At 37.5% G+C, this 17,149-nt stretch overlaps 4 protein-coding genes across 7 annotated transcripts; 3 read left to right on the top strand and 1 right to left on the bottom strand.

Annotated features, from left to right (window-relative positions):
* The first annotated feature begins 889 nt into the window (after positions 1-889).
* mRpS28 (mitochondrial ribosomal protein S28) lies at positions 890-1,626 on the top strand. The gene is made up of 3 exons (XM_081988417.1): positions 890-1,233; positions 1,279-1,400; positions 1,450-1,626. The coding sequence occupies exons 1-3, from the start codon at positions 1,006-1,008 to the stop codon at positions 1,601-1,603; spliced, it is 504 nt and encodes a 167-aa protein (XP_081844543.1). The 5' UTR covers positions 890-1,005; the 3' UTR covers positions 1,604-1,626.
* Positions 1,617-12,350, bottom strand: LOC145734702 (uncharacterized). Of its 4 annotated transcripts, XM_081988237.1 has the most exons (15): positions 12,298-12,312; positions 11,896-12,237; positions 10,000-10,125; positions 9,757-9,947; positions 9,522-9,699; positions 9,430-9,469; positions 9,248-9,366; positions 5,418-5,603; positions 5,166-5,350; positions 4,902-5,112; positions 4,214-4,361; positions 2,542-2,733; positions 2,348-2,480; positions 2,057-2,278; positions 1,617-2,006 (listed from the first exon to the last, which is right to left on the bottom strand). In XM_081988237.1, exons 3-15 carry the CDS (start codon positions 10,115-10,117, stop codon positions 1,872-1,874), a joined length of 2,058 nt encoding a protein of 685 aa, XP_081844363.1. In that variant the 5' UTR covers positions 10,118-10,125; positions 11,896-12,237; positions 12,298-12,312; the 3' UTR covers positions 1,617-1,871. The 4 variants fall into 4 exon arrangements, with proteins under 4 accessions (XP_081844363.1, XP_081844364.1, XP_081844361.1 ...); XM_081988238.1 differs by lacking the exon at positions 2,542-2,733 and having other exon boundaries at positions 2,348-2,414; positions 10,000-10,133; positions 12,298-12,350; XM_081988235.1 differs by lacking the exon at positions 12,298-12,312 and having other exon boundaries at positions 10,000-10,133.
* A 153-nt stretch (positions 12,351-12,503) lies between these two features.
* Positions 12,504-15,554, top strand: Art7 (arginine methyltransferase 7). Its single transcript, XM_081988234.1, has 7 exons — positions 12,504-13,135; positions 13,191-13,390; positions 13,445-13,706; positions 13,762-13,883; positions 14,545-15,049; positions 15,100-15,248; positions 15,300-15,554. Exons 1-7 carry the CDS (start codon positions 12,527-12,529, stop codon positions 15,529-15,531), a joined length of 2,079 nt encoding a protein of 692 aa, XP_081844360.1. The 5' UTR covers positions 12,504-12,526; the 3' UTR covers positions 15,532-15,554.
* Positions 15,555-15,609: 55 nt separating this feature from the next.
* Positions 15,610-16,742, top strand: Gar1 (Gar1 ribonucleoprotein). The gene is made up of 4 exons (XM_081988398.1): positions 15,610-15,756; positions 15,857-15,988; positions 16,046-16,261; positions 16,314-16,742. Exons 2-4 carry the CDS (start codon positions 15,863-15,865, stop codon positions 16,641-16,643), a joined length of 672 nt encoding a protein of 223 aa, XP_081844524.1. The 5' UTR covers positions 15,610-15,756; positions 15,857-15,862; the 3' UTR covers positions 16,644-16,742.
* Positions 16,743-17,149: the final 407 nt, after the last annotated feature.

Here is a 17,149-nt window from a genome sequence, read left to right as displayed (position 1 = left end):
TTCAATAATTTGTTAACGGTAGTTATGCAACCAGTCATTCAATCCTAACCTCCTACTTTGGCGCTCTCTGACAGCATCCAGCGCCCAGATAATCTTTTTGGGCGAGTTATCTTGGTTTTCTTGAAGACTGCGCACCAGTGTTGCCAAGTCAAACTATTTAATGGCGGTAGAATAATCAGTCAAAAAACGGTAGATCAAAACAAATTCATTCGTTTTATCAGATTTTACATTATTATACAGGGTGTCTTTTAATAGTTCATTCATCATTGATTCTTGCCATAAAAACCGTACTTCAAAAATACAGTTTTTTCATTAATAATTGTTTGTTTTAAATTTTGACATTAGTGACAGCTATCACGTGGGTTTAAAGGATAATTTAGTTAGGCAGTGACGTGACCATTGTCAAGAATCATAAATCTCAAAAACACTCTTTATATCGAATACTGCAAGAAAACGTTTCTAAACCCTGATTTTTGCAACTTTACAGCACAGTTTAACAGCTTTGACGTTATTGACAGTTGTCACGTGATTTCACAAGACTATTTAGCTAGACTATGAAGTGACAATTGTCAAAATAACTGTTAAATATCAGGAAATCGTCTTGTTTCGGAAACTGTGTTAAAATGTAATTCTTACAAATTCTAGTAATATTTTGACAATTCTGACAATAGTGACGGACATCACGTGGTTTTAGAGAATAATTTGGAGTAAGAAAATTACTGCTTTAAACACATATTTAGAATCCTTATCAAATTTGCTATTAAATAAACTAAAAAGTTTTAAAAACAAATACAAAAAACAGGAGAACGGTAGATCTGGCAACATTGCTGCGCACTGCGCTAACTTCATTTTGTATTTGACGTCTCTCATGTGACTAAATAAAAAAGAAGCAGAATTTATGAGGTTAGAAAATTTAACCTAACCTAATTTGTGCTGTAGACAAAAATAATTCCAAATACCTATTTAGAGACAAACACTTCGTTCTTATTTATTATAAAAACAAAAATGTTGTCTCGAGTACTGCCAACACTTCCTAGAACACTAAACAAACTAAAACCGGCTACCTGGCTTAAAGTGTACTACAGCAAACAATATTCAACTACCCAGTCTACACAGCCCCCTAAAAGCAGTACGTACGCTGACGCGTTTAATAAATTTGAGGGTCTACAGGCCATCCCCAAAGAGCAGCCACAAACGTTTGCCAGTTTACTGAAAAACTCCAAGTTGATTGATGTAAGTAGAGTGGTTAGTGTTTGCAGATTAAAAATGTATCTTCAGTTGGGTGATCCCGAAGGTAAAGTGGTAACCGGACGTGTATTTCACGTGGTTGACAACGATTTGTACGTGGATTTCGGTTGGAAGTTTCACTGCGTGTGTCCCCGTCCCAAGAAGAATGCCAGGTGATTTTTTAAATTGCCAAGTTATATGAGTTTGATGGGTTTATTGCAGTGACTATGTGCGAGGGGCCAAGGTCAGGCTGAGAGTCAAACACTTGGAGTTATCTTCAAAGTTTTTAGGTTGTGACAAGGACCTCACCTTACTAGAGGCCGACTGTCATTTATTGGGATTGATAAGAGATAGAAGGGAAGGTAAAAATGTTTAAATAAAATAGTATATTGCTGTTAAGTTTGTTTTTTTGTGGCAAGAAATTTAGTTCATTTTAGAGCCTTTTCAAAAAAAAAAATTACACATATTTAAAGCTTACATACCAGAGAACGTTATGTTGTATATACAGATAACAATTAAAACATTTTAAAATAAGAAATGTTACTACATACACACCTAGAAATATTAAATACAAAAATTCAGATCTAGTTAGAGAGAACTTAGTTTATTGTGACTTAGAAAGGCACTTTAATTAGTTTTTTAAACTACAAAATGGTGCATGGCAATCCGCAGCATAAGGGCAAACAAACTGGCACTACAGCCATCCCTTTTTTAGTTTTCGTTTGGGCCCCACTTTCTGATCCGTACATGTATTTGCCTGAGCCTTTCGCGTACTCACCCTGTAACAATCCAACCATTGTCAAATGTTTAAAATAAAGCGAGAACGTACTTGCGCCCGCCAAGCACCACCACCCTCTTCCTTTTGCGCGAACATTTCATGCCCCGGAGGATAGTATACAGGGGGTCCTGTCACGTTTTTGGTCGCCGGCTCCTTTTTCTGCATGTCGTCCGCCTCGGGGCTCTGTTGATGCTTGAGAGTCTCTGCGACTTTCTTATGAGCCACCTCACGTTCATGCGCAGTAAAACCCGCATTCAACGGACTGTTTGGAGGCTGTAATAATTATTTTTTTAACATTTTTTGGCACATTCACCAAATGTCAAGAAAAATATATAGACTCACCTCGTGTCCAATCGACGCCATTAGCTCTTCAACCTTTTTGGGTGGTCCGTCTGGTTCCTCGTCTCCCCTAGGAAATTTCCGAGGCAATAAAGTCTGACTCTCCTCAAGATCGGGAGGATAACCACCTTTATATCTACGCGTTTGATTATAATAACAGTTAGGTTAGATTACGATGGAATTCAGCGAATTTTAACCTGTTTTCGGTGGTGTTAGACGATTTGTATGAATACTGAATGTTAATCGGCTCCTGACGGGGTTGCGGAGGTTCCGCGGTGTCTCTCGGGGGCCGATGATATCCGTTTTGATAGTTATTAGTGATATGAGTTTGGGTTTCTTTGAGGGCGTACGATTTTTTCTCGTCAGATGGCGGGTTATACACTGGGTATCTACAAATTAGTTTGGCAACATTAATTTCCCATCACCATTTTTTATTTATAGTGGCCGCATTCGTTTTCAAGCTCCATGGAGCGATCAGAGCGTTTTTGACGTCACGATAACGTAATTTGGCAAAACCATATGTCAAATTACGTCATTGTGACGTCAAAAACGCTCTGCGCGCTCCCTGGAGCTTGGAACACATTCTCACGTCCATTTTGCTCTAGACACGTTTTGGAGATGACTTTGAAATTATGTCAATTTTGACACTTTAGGGCGTGGCACTCTTGCAAAATGACATTTTGACAAATGACACTTTACGTCATTTTTGTACTATTAACCTGAAAGTATTTAAGCAGTTGAGATCAATTTTGAAAATAAAAAATTTTCTGAAAAAAATCTGAAAGTGTCAAACCCTTGAAATTTCTTGACAATTTTAGTTTTTAATTTTTCAAGGTAAAACGGTGCGTGGTACCAAAAAAGTGTATAGAAGGTAAAAGTTACATCCCATCGAGGTGTATTTGTGATAAAAATTTCAGACCTCTAACCTGAATCGTTCCTGAGATATTGAGCAAAAACTGCAAAAAACGAGAGTCAACTTTAACGCCCTCTGGCGGCTAAACGGCACAACTTAGCCTTGCCCGCTCAACGTTACGTGATAGCCCTGTTTATTATCTTTCTTTTGTTATACGGTGGTTGTATACAGAGTGTTTCAAATAAGCAAGTTATGGACGATTTTCTGGAAAAGTGCACCAAAATTTCGCTCAAATTGGGAATTTCTGCTTTCGAGGAGGGTGGTCAAAGTAGGCTGCTAGAGCAAAAACAATTGAATATCGATACAAACATTTTACATCAAGTAGGCCTAGAATTTGACGTAGATTCCAAAAATCGAATAAAAAATTATAAGTTTGTTGCTCAAATTTGGGACACCCTGTATACTGTTCTAAGAATAAAGTAGACGCAAATATCTACAAGATTCATATTTGGTATTTTTTTTATATAAAACGAAAACTAAACAAGTTACAAAGATGTTAAAAAATCATTAAATCACCCTATAAACTACTCCATTCTATTGTCAATAACTCGGTTATTTTGACAATTATAGGGTGGTTCAATATACCAATTTGTAGCCCTTGAAATTGTCTTTTGACCACCCTGTATAGCGTTTTTACCTAAAACGTCGACGAACGGAGTTATTTACTGTTAAAACCGAGTTGTTTGCTGTACAGTTTGAATTTGACACTTTTTACTGTGACGGCCAATAACTCTGTTATTTTGACAGGTACAGGGTGGTTCAATATACCAATTTGTAGCCCTTGAAATTGTCTTTTGATCACCCTGTATACCATATATAGTAGAAACGTCACGCTACCGAAAGATTAAAGCTTTTATACTAGGTGGCAAAACCATATGTCAAATTACATCATTGTGACGTCAAAAACGCTCTGCTCGCTCCATGAAGCTTGAAAACGAATGCAACCTGTAACTTACCCTCTTTGAGACATGGGTTTGTTGATAATATTGGTCTCTTTATTAATTATATACTCCCTGGTCTCTTGAGTGGTAGGTGGTGGTGGATAGAGGTCCTGGTAGTTCTTTTTGGTGGTAGTCTCGTTGTACAAATACGTCTGGTTCCGAGCTAAATACAAATTTTAAGCTGACACCAAAAATTGTGTTATAGTTATTTACGTAACAAGTAGGATATGAATGTTATTAACTTAATAACATATCCTACGTGTTACGTACAACATTTTATCTACAACAATTATTATTTTAATGATTAATTGAAAAAAAAATAAAAAATATAAAAAAATAAAAATATTTCCAGCAACTTGTTAGGCATGTCAACATCTGGCATTAATTTATCCAACTGCAAAGAGTTTACCATTAATATTTATCCTAATAATAATTGAGTTTTCATGTAATTGTATGTCATGTTTTTTAATTAAAAAAAAATCTAACTATAAGTTACTTTTAATATTAATATTAACAAGAAGCAAGATAGTGGAGGCAACAGAACTCCAGATGTACAAACAATTTGTTCACCGATTATTAACGTACTAGTGCGGTAATAGATTGAAAAAAGCACTAGTGCGGTAATAAAGGTCATTATGACACTGAAAATAGTGCGAAATTACGATATTATGTAACTGTTGTAGATAAAATAAATTATTCGTACTGGGAGGATTGATTTCCGGTTGATATCCTGGCTGGTAGTTCCTCAGCGTGGTAATCTCTTCAGTTACCGTGGTGTGCTCTTCTGGGGGTGCCGGTTTTCGGTAAGGTGGGTAGTGAACTTCGTCCTTCACAATTTCCTGGTAGGACTTTTTTAATGTCGAGTCCTTCCAGCCTGGTTCCTGTTGTTTGTAGTAGTTTTCTTTGTTTTCCGTCTATAAAAATGTCGTTTCAGGTAAATTTGTAGTCAAAGGGTAGTTTCAACCACCTTATTGTACACAAAGCTTTTGCTAGGGGTGGTAATGCTGTCATTTGGCGAATAAGCGTATTTCTCTAACTTGTCCAGATATTGTTCGTTGATTGTTGTGTCTTCGCGTACTTTGGTTGGGTAATTTCCAGATCCGGGGATTTCGTAAGTGTAGGTCTTGATAGTGGTGGTCACTTTGGTGTTTCCTACATGATTTCAATACAACGAATGAGGAACTAACTGGTTTAGGATTGACTTCGAGACTATTCGAACCTGGTGGGTGTAAGTTGGGGTCCAGATGGGCCAAAACTTCAGGATCAATGTCCGGTACCGGAGTTTCGACCACTCGAATCGGATAATCGTGTACGTTCGTCACTTTCGTTTGTTTGGTCAGGGTGGAGGTTTTCGACGATGGGGATGGTGAAACAGGCCTTAAGCTCCTTATATCACCGTAAGTACCTGTCATAATCATAATAAAACACAAATCCAGGGATGTAAAATTTCTGGAAAATTAAATTAATAGAAGTTTTTCAGTAATTTTCCGGAAAAATTGGAAAATTTGAAAATTCAAAAAATTCTTGACAATTTTAGTTTTTAATTTTTCAAGGTCAAACGGTGCGTGGTACCAAAGGTGCACTTGTGGTAAAAGTTTCAGACCTCTATCCTGAGATATTGAGAAAAAACGTGAGTCAACTTTGACGCCCTCTAGAGGCTAAACGGGGCAACTTAGTTGTGCCCGCTTAACGTCACGTGATAGCCCCATTCATTAGCTTTCTATTGGTTATTTTTTTGAGTTTTATACAGAGTGTTTTAAATAAGCGAGTTATGGACGATTTTCTGGAAAAATTCACGAAAATTTAATCTAAATTAGGGATTTTTTGGCCCTACTCTACTAACGGCGACCATTTTGGATTTTTCTCAATGAAAGTGATTTTTTGAACTAATTTGAACCTGGGGAACACAATTCTCACGTCCATTTTGCTCAAGCACCGTTTTGGAGATGACTTTGAAATTATGTCAATTTTGACACTTTAGGGCGTGGCACCCTTGCAAAATCACATTTTGACAAATGACACTTTACGTCATTTTTGTATTATTAACCTGAAAGTATTTAGGTAGTTGAGGTTAATTTTGAAAATAAAAAATTTTCTGAAAAAAATCTGAAGGTATCACCCATGAAATTTCTTGACAATTTTAGTTTTTAATTTTTCAAGGTAAAACGGTGCATGGTACCAAAAAAGTGTATAGAAGGTAAAAGTTGCATCCCATCGAGGTGTATTTTTGATAAAAATTTCAGACCTCTAACCTGAAACCTTCTTGAGATATTGAGTAAAAACTGTAAAAAAAGAGAATCAACTTTGACGCCCTCTAGAGGCTAAACGGGGCAACTTAGCCGTGCCCGCTCAACGTCACGTGATAGCTACGTTCATTAGCTTTCTTTTGTTATACGGTGGTTGTATACAGGGTGTTTCAAATAAGCGAGTTATGGACGATTTTCTGGAAAAGTGCACGACAATTTAATCTAAATTAGGAATTTTTTGGCCCTACTATACTAACCTCCATTTTGGATTTTTCTCAATCAAAGTGATTTTTTGAACTAATTTGAACCTGAGGAACACAAATCTCACGTCCATTTTGCTCTAACTGGCACCGTTCCGAAGATGATTTTGAAATGCTGTCAATTTTGACACTTTAGGGTGTGGCACTCTTGCAAAATGACATTTTGACAAATTACACTTTACGTCATTTTTGCACTATTAACCTGAAGGTATTTAAGCAGTTGAGGTTAATTTTAAAAATAAAAAATTTTCGGAAAAATCCAGAAGATCACACCCTTGAAAATTCTTGACAATTCTAGTTTTTAATTTTTCAAGGTAAAACAGTGCATGGTACCAAAAAAGTGTATAGAAGGTAAAAGTTGCATCCCATCGAGGTGTATTTGTGATAAAAATTTCAGACCTCTAACCTGAAACCTTCCTGAGATATTGAGTAATAACTGTAAAAAAAGAGAGTCAACTTTGACGCCCTCTAGCGGCTAAACGAGTCAACTTAGCAGTGCCCGCTCAATGTTACGTAATCGCCCCGTTCATTATCTTTCTTTTGTTATACGGTGGTTTTATACAGGGTGTTTCAAATAAGCGAGTTAGGGATGATTTTCTGGAAAAGTGCACCAAAATTTCACTCAAATTGGGAATTTCTGCTTTCGACGAGGGTGGTCAAAGTAAGGCTGTTAGAGCAAAAACAATTGAATATCGATACAAACATTTTACATCAAGTAAGCCTAGAATTTGACGTAGATTCCAAAAATTGAATAAAAAATTATAAGTTTGGTTTGTTGCTCAAATTTGGGACACCTTGTATACTGATCTAGGAATAAAGTAGCCGCAAATATCTACAAGATTCATATTTGGTATTTTTTTATATAAAATAAAAATTAAACATGTTACAAGGATGTTAAAAATTCATTAAATCACCCTGTAAACTACTCCATTCTATTGTCAATAACTCGGTTATTTCGACAATTATAGGGTGGTTCAATATACCAATTTGTAGCCCTTGAAATTGTCTTTTGACCACCCTTTATAGCGTTTTTACCTAAAACGTCGACTAAGTGAGTTATTTACTGTTAAAACTGAGTTGTTTGAATTTGGCACTTTTTACTGTGACAGCCGATAACTCTGTTATTTTGACAGTTACAGGGTGGTTCAATATACTAATTTGTAGCCCTTGAAACTGTCTTTTGATCACCCTGTATACCATATAGTAAAAACGTCACGCTACCGAAAGATTGAAGCTTTTATACCAGGAATGAGTTGTCAAGAAGAAAGAACATATACAGTGTGACCCATTTAGAATGGAAACACCCCTATAAAATTTTAGGTTATTAACCGATTTCAATGATTTTTTTTTTTGAAATAATTAGGAATGAAATGTCTATTACGGGAGAAAATTTTAAATATTTATTTCAGTTTTCAGGTCATATTACGATACTTTTTCTTGATAGAAAATGGAGAATTTTTATTAGCGATTTTTTTATTGAAAAAATTACTACGCCACTGGATCTATAGTGCTTTCAAATAGCTGTGACCAAAATTTCATGAAAATCCATTCATTAATAACAAAGTTATGACAAATTAAAATTCAAAAATCCTCTAAGCTAACGGTCACAAAAGAACACCCTGCATCAACTGTTGCCATAGAAATGGTGTTACTATTTACTTGTTTATTATTACTTATTAATAAATTAATTTCTAAAAAAAAAAATCAAAAAAAAAAAAATCAAAAAAAAAATTAAAAAAAAATCAAAAAAAAAAAATCAAAAAAAAAATCAAAAAAAAAATAAAAAAAAAATTTGGTCACAGCTATTTGAAAGCACTATAGATCCAGTGGCGTAGTAATTTTTTCAATAAAAAAATCGCTAATAAAAATTCTCCATTTTCTATCAAGAAAAAGTCTCGTAATATGACCTGAAAACTGAAATAAATATTTAAAATTTTCTCCCATAATAGACATTTCATTCCTAATTATTTCAAAAAAAAATCATTGAAATCGGTTAATAACCTAAAATTTTATAGGGGTGTTTCCATTCTAAATGGGTCACACTGTAGAACATCTGTTCAATAATTACTATTCTTTTAAAAATTCATATTATTTTGAAAAGTGTTGTTGTTAAAATATACAACATTTTTCAGAAAGTTTCCGGTAATTTTTCGGAAAAAATTGAAAAATCTGAAATTTTCCGACTCGAAAATTACCGCTTGTACATCTCTGCACAAATCTAGTGTGCCTTGCAGTTTAGGCAACCAACCATACAGTCCTAGCAAAATTTACCATTACGTCATCACCTTGTGATAAGGAAGCGCACATACAATATTGAGTTCATCCTTGTCTATCATTAACTTTTTAGAAAGTAAATGAATGTCTTTTACAAACAAACAGGCCGTTTTCCATATATAAATGGTTTTTTAACAAAATTTTGATTGCTAACGCACTGGCTAATGACGTAATTTGGCCAAAAACCATATTTTGATCGACTGTCAAATTACGTCATTGTGACGGTACGGGCTGCTCGCTAACGCGTCAAATTAGGCAACCAATCATACCTTCACTCGAATACCCCTTTTTCTCGTAACTTTTCTCTTCCACGCGCTCAAAAGTTCGCGCTTTCGACGAGGGGGGCGTATCGCCATAGTGGAGTTCCCGGTTAACACTTTTGCTGCTCCTGAAAAAGTTATAATTTGTTGTATATCGTACTACGGGGGATTGTAATTATTAGTTGACTCACTGAAAACCTGGATCGGTGCCAGAGCTACTGTTATAGATCTCTGGAAAAAATTATATTATTTAGCTGTTCAGTGTGGGTGGTGAATTTCCTGCCTTTTTCCGAATAGCTGGACTTTTTCACTTGCTGCAAATCGTCCAGAAGAGAGTCCAACTGGTTGATGCTGTTCTGCATTCGGGATCTTTCCGGTTCCACGTCACGTTCCACCGTACTTTTACCGTAGATGTACTTTTCTTTTTTGTAGCCCTGTACTTTCTCCCTACCATCTGGTGACTGTAAAATTAACATCCCAAGTTGCTAAAACACTTTCCTGTAGAACAGATAGTTTACCTTGTAAGTGTAAGCGTCATCTGAGGAGTACTCGGTTACCGGATTGGCGGCCTTTAAATTGGTTCGGTTCAACGAGTTGGTTCTTCCGTACCCATCCGAGTTGCTGCTAATATACTTGGAGGTTGCGTTCTGCTGGCCTAAAGCGCTTCCAGGTCTCGATACCGAGTTCTGCAGGTCTTCCAGTAAATTATCTGTTGTTTAACACGGTTTTAGGAGATAATGTGAGGGTGTTGTTAAACCAACCTAAATTTGAGTCAAATTCGGACAGGTTTTGATTGGAACTTCGTATGGTTCGTCCTGCGGGTGATCTGCTCCGCAGGATTCGAGTTTCTTGGTACTCTTTTCGTTCCACCGTGGACATTTTCAAGTCTGAAAGTCTGTAAATATTTAAAAGCCGTATAGTAGCCTGACTTATAAGGTGCTGGGTGTGTGGGAGGTGCTAAACATTAACGACACTTAATTTGTGTTTATTTAATGGTAATCTCGATTACGTCAGTTCATTGATGCTGAAGCATATGTCCTAAAATAGAGACATTCCTCTGGAACTGTAAACCGAATTAAAAAGGGGTTGGCCCATATAAAAATATGATAAAATCGGGGGCATCCTGGTTTTATTTGCCTGGATCACGAAAAGTCCGAGACGCTAAAAATAACTTACTTTTGCCGCAACCTTCAGACCATATTGTCGATATTTGCGAACCGAGACCGTTTACACAAAAGTCTAGATGGCCGGACTGACTTTATAATCAACAGGATGAATAAGTACCTTGTGTACAGTAAAAGCCAAAAAACAGTCGATGACACAACGAATCGTGTTCACCTTTAGTCAGATTGAAACAACAGGTAATCTGGCTAGAATGATGATGATTGAAATATATATAGACTATCCGAAAATAGATGCTAAAAGAGAGATGGCGCCAGAGTTTGCTCCTATTATTCATTTTCAATGCAGATTTTCAATTACTTGTTTGATTTGAATTTGAAACGCCTTTAATCCTCTGACAAACCCAGTTCTAGATGATCGAATGCATATAATTAAGAGAGAAAGAACGTGAATGGTAAGCAATACATACGACATATGGTCAAAAAAAACCTACACAACGTTGCAAAAGGTCGCCTAATATGGAGTCACCAAATATGGGTGCCTGGTCAGGTATTATTGCCGATCCAATGTCGAATACTTTGAATGCCACCAGATCGAACGGTTTCGATCTTTATAGTCATGAGAAAATCACCATCAGACTTAAATTTGACAGTTGTCACGTGTGTGTACAATCACGTGATTGAACTATCAAACGTATAACAAATATCAAAAATGCAGTCAAGATTTACACGCAATCACGACCTGAATTTTTAAGAAGGTTCCCTGAAAAATGACGCATCTGGTACGGTAAATCATTGAAAAAGTTTTAACTAAACAAACGCTGAAAGGATTTCCGTTTATTAAACGGCACGTGCGTCCACAGCCCCATCTGGTCCACTAACTTGTCTCATTTAAACTAAAATCAAGCCGGGAATGCATACAATTCAGACTCATCAACGTCCTTGGCTTACTAATTGAATCGTCTCTTTATGATCTTGATCGTTTGGGTAAGGTCAGTGCCAGTACCAACAAGGTTATATTCTTAGATTGACACACGTGACAGGATCACTTATGTCCAGTACAGATTCACGTGACAGATTAAATTCGTGGGTTAATAAAGCCAATTGGTATTTAGGTCTTAACACAAAAATATGCACAAACGAGCAGGTTAAAAGTGCTCTGTAGGCGCTCGCCTTACATGGACATGTACAAGGCGTCCTGTTATATTGTCAAGGTGGTCTACCATTGGTCCTTTAATTTTTACTATATAAACATTATATGGGCGTGGTTAAAAAAAAGAATTAACGCATCAAAATGTCAAGAATTTTTGGTAAAAAAATTTTTAATTGCAATTAAAGTGAATTAAGACGGTTGTTTCACACACACACACACATTTATATAATTTGTTAAGGAGCATCATATGTATTTTTATCCTGAATGAAAGCAGAAAAAAAACAAACTTTAATGTGTGTTTACCTTGAATTTTAACGAATCTTACGTAATTTTTACTGCTTAGGTGGGACATTAATACTTTTTTCCTTATCACTACCACTTACCTTTAATATTGTGTGATTTAGGCTTTTTGTTATAGTTGCGACTATTTCCGAAAAATAAAGGGGGCGCACATATACACTCGACACTGTTTCGCGGCCGACCGAGATCTGAAAACTGAAAAGTTATTCTCGGTGTCGGATTGGCTGTGGGCAATTCAAACGATGGCGCGTTTACGGGCCCCGATTCTCCGCTCAGAAACTGGTTCCTGCCGTACTGCGTAGCAGGAATCGGTTTGAGGATCAGGGTCCCAACGAGCTGGTTTTCCCTCTCTGCTTTGTGGGTCTGAAGCGTGGGCGAGTATTTGGAATTTTTACCAAACAGGTACTAAATCACCTGTGTCTTCTCTGCTAAAACAGAGATGGCTGCTGGGAATGTCCCCAAAGTTTTAATAATAGTTTACTTACGTTCAAAATTCCTTATAAAACAGGCAAACAACAAAATTTTTGCGGCCAATGTCCATTTTGTAATCTACAAACTTCAAACTTAAAAACGGAAATATCCGCTAGTAATAAATAGCAAACCACGTGACTACGTTATTATAAAACTGTACACTTCCCACGTGACCATACAACCTGATCGGTCACTACCAGGCTTAGAAACGATTATAGCTTGTAAATAAACATCTAACCTCAAATGTTAACCAAACTTATAAACTCGGGTTATATAAAAGTTTTTAAAAGAAATACGACAAAAATGAGCGTTTTCGTCCAAAAACTCAATCCTCTGACCGGTCGTAATGATTGGATCCCCCAAAGCGAAGACTACGACTACCATCAAGAAGTGGCCAGATCGGCTTTTGCAGACATGCTGCACGATACTGAAAGGAACCAACTGTATGAAAAAGCCCTGAAAATTGCTATCGATAAGTTGCACTCGCTAGGACAAAAAGCCAAAGTGCTTGACATAGGTACCGGCACCGGATTGTTATCAATGATGGCTGTAAGAAATGGGGCTGACAGCGTAACAGCCTGTGAGGCCTTCAAGCCGATGAGTCGGTGCGCCTGCAGGGTGATTGAACAAAACGGATTCCAGGACAGAATCCGTGTGATTCCTAAAAGATCTACCGAACTCACAGTAGGACCTAATGGGGATTTGAGTGAAAAATGCAACATTTTGGTTACTGAAGTTTTTGACACAGAATTAATAGGCGAAGGAGCCATCTCCACTTTTGACCATGCCCACAAACACTTGCTTGATAGTGACTGCATTGTGATACCTGATAGGGCAACCATTTATGCACAGGTAGTAGTTAGTTAAAGTAAAACTTAAAGAAAGCTTGTTGGGGGAGTGATTGCAGGTGGTTGAATGTCCTTTGGCACAAAACTGGAATAAGCTGAAAGACATTGTCAATGATGATTTGGAGGTTTTAATTAAAGTACCCGATTCTGTTAGGAATTGTCCTGGATCAGCTGCAGTGCATGATATTCAGTTAAGTCAGTTATCTTTGACTTCCTTTAATACAATTATACCTCCCACTCCAGTTTTGGAGTTTGATTGGTGAGTGAAATGCCTCTCCAGGTTACAGAGAGTGAAAATTTTTAGTTCAATTAGGTCTGGAAAAACTGAATTAAAGTACACAAGGTCAGCGAGCAAACATTTGAAAGCCTTAAGAACTGGCAAAGCCCAAATGGTGTTTATGTGGTGGGAACTGCAAATGGACATTAATGCACAACACATTTTGAGTTGTGCGCCCTACTGGGCCCATCCGGCAAACACCGGCAATTTAACGAGTTCTGATGTACCATGGCGTGACCACTGGATGCAGGCTTTATATTATTTACCTCAAGAAATGAGCGTCATTGAAGGCCAAAAGGTTTGGACATTTTGGTGATGGGTTTTTTAGGTATTCAATCTTTATTTGCGCGCAGGTTCACCTAGTTAGTTCTCACGATGAGTTCTCATTATGGTTTAACTTAGTTGATGAATTGCCCAAATCGGTATCCAATCCAGTTTGTGAATGCGGTTTGCACGTAGCATTTTCACGCACCAGGTATGTTTTCCGCATTGATATAAGGGGGTGTTCAATAATTGTTATGGTCAGGTCGCCTATGGATGGTAATTGTCACAAAAAGCGTGTTTTAATTATATATTTAAAAATTTAAATTATTATTACATGACAGCTGTCACTCCGCCATAATGAAAGAACCACAGCCAACTAGGACCAAAACAATTATTGAACACAAGAATGGGCAAGCCTGCAGTGCGACAAAGACAATCATAGAAAGACGGCGAAAAAAAGAAAGTAGGCCCTGAATTTCTTGTTTGGAGCGCAATTGTCATTTCCCCGCTTACCTGCTACTTGTGTATTATTTTATTTGTATCACCTTTTTAGTGTGGGTTTCATCAAAAACCTTTATTATTAAGTCTTTAGTTACTTTTACCGATTTAAAATCGCCCACCCTGCCCCAGAACTCTTCTCATTAATCCTGTCACAGACCCAGGCCTACTTTGATTTTAAAATGGTGTGACGTATTTAGACTCACTTTACCACGTGATGGTTGTACACAAATAACATTGACGTATCACGTGCATACAAGTTGCAACCTATAAATCGAAGGAACCGAGTTGTCTTGTTAGAAATTTCGATTTGCTTGTTTTAGTTCTTTTTCTTTTTTAATATTAAATTGTCAGAATGTGGTTTTCTATTTAAGGATCGGCCAAATAAACGACACGAAACGCACAAAAAAGTACCTGAAACTATTTGAAAAACACGTGACCAAGGACAGTCACGTGCTCGTTTTAAGTGAAGGTTTTTACTGTGGTTTAGCCGCGGCTAAAATGGGGGCCCAAAAAGTCTACTTTCTCGACACGAATCTCTTGTCGCGTCGTGTTTTGCGACAATTTATTGAATCGAACCAAATTGACAACGCTGTAATAATCGAGGACGTGGACAGTCTGAAACAAATTGACCTGGAGGATATCACTATGGTGATTGGAGAGCCCTATTTCTCCAGCAGCATTCTGCCTTGGGATAACTTGTATTTTGTTTATTTGAAAAATTGCATTAGGAAATTCTTGAAGGCGGATGTTAAAATTTTTCCGCAACGGTGCGTTATTAAGGCGGTTGCGGTGAAGTTTGATCATTTACACAAAATCCGCGAACCCCTCGGAAATTGTGAGGGATTTTCAATGTCTGAGTTTGACCAACTGATTTCGGTAGGTGACTAGTTTAGTAGGTTTCAAAGTATTTAACAGTAAAGCACTAGGAGTCGAGCAACATCAGCGATGACAACGTGGAAGCTCAACCTTTATGGGAGTATCCTTGTACAGCTCTAAGTCATGAAGTTGAAATAGCTCAAATTGATTGGTCGGAACCCAAAAATGTACACCAAACTGGGGAACTCGCCTTGAAATGGTAGTCTGATTAATGTCAAAATTTGAATATATTCATGTAACTTGCTTACAGTGATTTACCTTGTAATGGAGTGGCACTCTGGGTGGACTGGGTGTTTGAAGAGCCGCCCAAAGGTGTGCTGACCACCGGCCCCACACAACCCATACAACCGGGAGGAAAAGTCACGTGGGACATGTACACTCGTCAAGCCGTTTGTTTGTTCAGTGGAAAAAATGTTACAAAGTTGCATTATGATTTTACGTTTGATTTTAACGAGGGCGAGGTTTACTTTAGTTGTTCCTAAATAAATTGTATAAAAAGTAAAAATTTTGGGTATTTCACGAAAAAGTGGCAACACTGCTTTCCTAAATGTCAAAGAAGAAAAGAAGACCGTCTGTTGTTTGGTCTCGTCGTTTTTAGGTTATATTTACAGCAAGCTATAGTTGGTTGAGTTTTCTAAACTAATTTTAAGTTAAATAAAAGGCAAATAAGTATTAAACTTAGTTGAGGGATAACCAGTTAACTTAAGGTAAGTTGTATGTTACTTTTTGGCACATTGAAACGTCTGTAGTGCTCCTGAGTTAGTGATATGTAACAGACGCCGGTTGCACACGTGTTTTTCTTTCTAGACAACAATGTCCTTCAGAGGAGGTGGCCGAGGTTTTGGGGGCGGTCGTGGAGGTCGTGGGGGTGGCCGAGGTGGTTTTGGCGGCGGTAGAGGTGGATTTAACAGAAGTTTTGACCAGGGACCTCCAGAACAGGTTACTTTGAATTTCCAAGCCTCGATTAAACAGTCATTTAACTCGCTGCTTTTTTAGGTAATCCCTTTGGGTTTTTTTGACTATACCGTGCAAGATGACTTGGTGTGTAAAGTGGAAATTGAGGATGTGCCATTCTTTAATGCTCCCATTTACTTGGAGAACAAGGAACAAGTAGGAAAAATTGACGAGATTTTTGGTAATATTCGTGACTATTCTGTGACGATACGGTTGGGCGAAAACATGAAAGCGGGTAGTTTCAAGAAAAATCAAAAGGTTAGGAATAAAATTTGTATGGACAAATCTTTAATTAAGTGATTTTCACCAGCTATTCATTGATCCCGCAAAACTACTACCTTTACAAAGGTTCCTGCCAAGGGCACCTGGTTCAGTGCAGAAGAAACCAGGACGCGGAGGTAGAGGTGGTGGTCGCGGAGGCGGAGGCGGTTTTGGAAGAGGAGGAGGAAATACAAACAGTTTTGGTGGCGGCAGGGGAGGACGAGGAGGCGGTCGTGGTGGTTTTAGAGGCAGCGGCGGGGGCGGCCGAGGCGGTTTCAACAGCAATAGAAATTCCGGTGGTGGTGGCGGCGGTTTTAATAGAGGAGGAGGTGGATTTAGGAACAGTGGTGGTGGAGGCGGCGGTTTTAAAAAGTGGTAATTGTGCTAAATGTGTGTATGGTATTAAATATATTTTTACATTTGTGTTAAGTGTTATGATTGAGTTAAAAATGTCAATATATAGCTACAATATCTAGTAGATTTTTAGTTTTATTTAGCGCATTCACCATGTGTCAAGATTTTTTGCATTGGTGATAAAACTGTTCCTGGTTATTCAGCAAAGCTGAAATTCGGTTTTGCAGTAGGTAATGAATCACTTTAAGATCCTAGACAGTTAAAATGCATTTTTTTAAAAGTAGAAACGGTATATCCTGTTATACTTGCAGTTTTTTTGGGGTAAAATTTTTTTTTCCCCAAAATGCAATTTTAACTGCTTAGAATCATAAATTGGTTTATTAGCTACTGTGGAACCCAGTTACAGCTTAGTGGTCTAAGAAAATATCTATAAAAGTTATTAAAAGTAGGCAATTCTGTATGTTGGGTTGCAGCATAGCTTTCTAGGTCAGACAAACCACAACAGTATCCCATTGGTCGAAACCCGATCAG

This window comes from Ips typographus, linkage group LG10 (assembly GCF_016097725.1).
Source record: "Ips typographus isolate SLU linkage group LG10, UJ_Ityp_2.0, whole genome shotgun sequence".
Classification (NCBI taxonomy): domain Eukaryota; kingdom Metazoa; phylum Arthropoda; class Insecta; order Coleoptera; family Curculionidae; genus Ips; species Ips typographus.
Note: the sequence above shows the minus strand (reverse complement) of the source record. Positions and strands in the feature narration are given on the sequence as shown.

Excerpts from the sequence above, each read along its gene's own strand:
- Art7 (XM_081988234.1), top strand. The coding sequence starts at position 12,527 with ATGTTAACCAAACTTATAAACTCGGGTTATATAAAAGTTTTTAAAAGA. Across the intron at positions 13,136-13,190 it reads GGGCAACCATTTATGCACAG|GTGGTTGAATGTCCTTTGGC; the intron begins GTAGTAGTTAGT and ends GAGTGATTGCAG. Across the intron at positions 15,249-15,299 it reads GGGGAACTCGCCTTGAAATG|TGATTTACCTTGTAATGGAG; the intron begins GTAGTCTGATTA and ends ACTTGCTTACAG.
- Gar1 (XM_081988398.1), top strand. The coding sequence starts at position 15,863 with ATGTCCTTCAGAGGAGGTGGCCGAGGTTTTGGGGGCGGTCGTGGAGGT. Across the intron at positions 15,989-16,045 it reads ACCAGGGACCTCCAGAACAG|GTAATCCCTTTGGGTTTTTT; the intron begins GTTACTTTGAAT and ends CTGCTTTTTTAG. Across the intron at positions 16,262-16,313 it reads GTTTCAAGAAAAATCAAAAG|CTATTCATTGATCCCGCAAA; the intron begins GTTAGGAATAAA and ends GATTTTCACCAG.
- LOC145734702 (XM_081988237.1), bottom strand. The coding sequence starts at position 10,117 with ATGTCCACGGTGGAACGAAAAGAGTACCAAGAAACTCGAATCCTGCGG. Across the intron at positions 9,700-9,756 it reads ATGACGCTTACACTTACAAG|TCACCAGATGGTAGGGAGAA; the intron begins GTAAACTATCTG and ends TTAATTTTACAG. Across the intron at positions 4,362-4,901 it reads ACCGGAAATCAATCCTCCCA|CTCGGAACCAGACGTATTTG; the intron begins GTACGAATAATT and ends ATTTGTATTTAG.
- mRpS28 (XM_081988417.1), top strand. The coding sequence starts at position 1,006 with ATGTTGTCTCGAGTACTGCCAACACTTCCTAGAACACTAAACAAACTA. Across the intron at positions 1,234-1,278 it reads AAAACTCCAAGTTGATTGAT|TTGGGTGATCCCGAAGGTAA; the intron begins GTAAGTAGAGTG and ends ATGTATCTTCAG. Across the intron at positions 1,401-1,449 it reads CGTCCCAAGAAGAATGCCAG|TGACTATGTGCGAGGGGCCA; the intron begins GTGATTTTTTAA and ends GGTTTATTGCAG.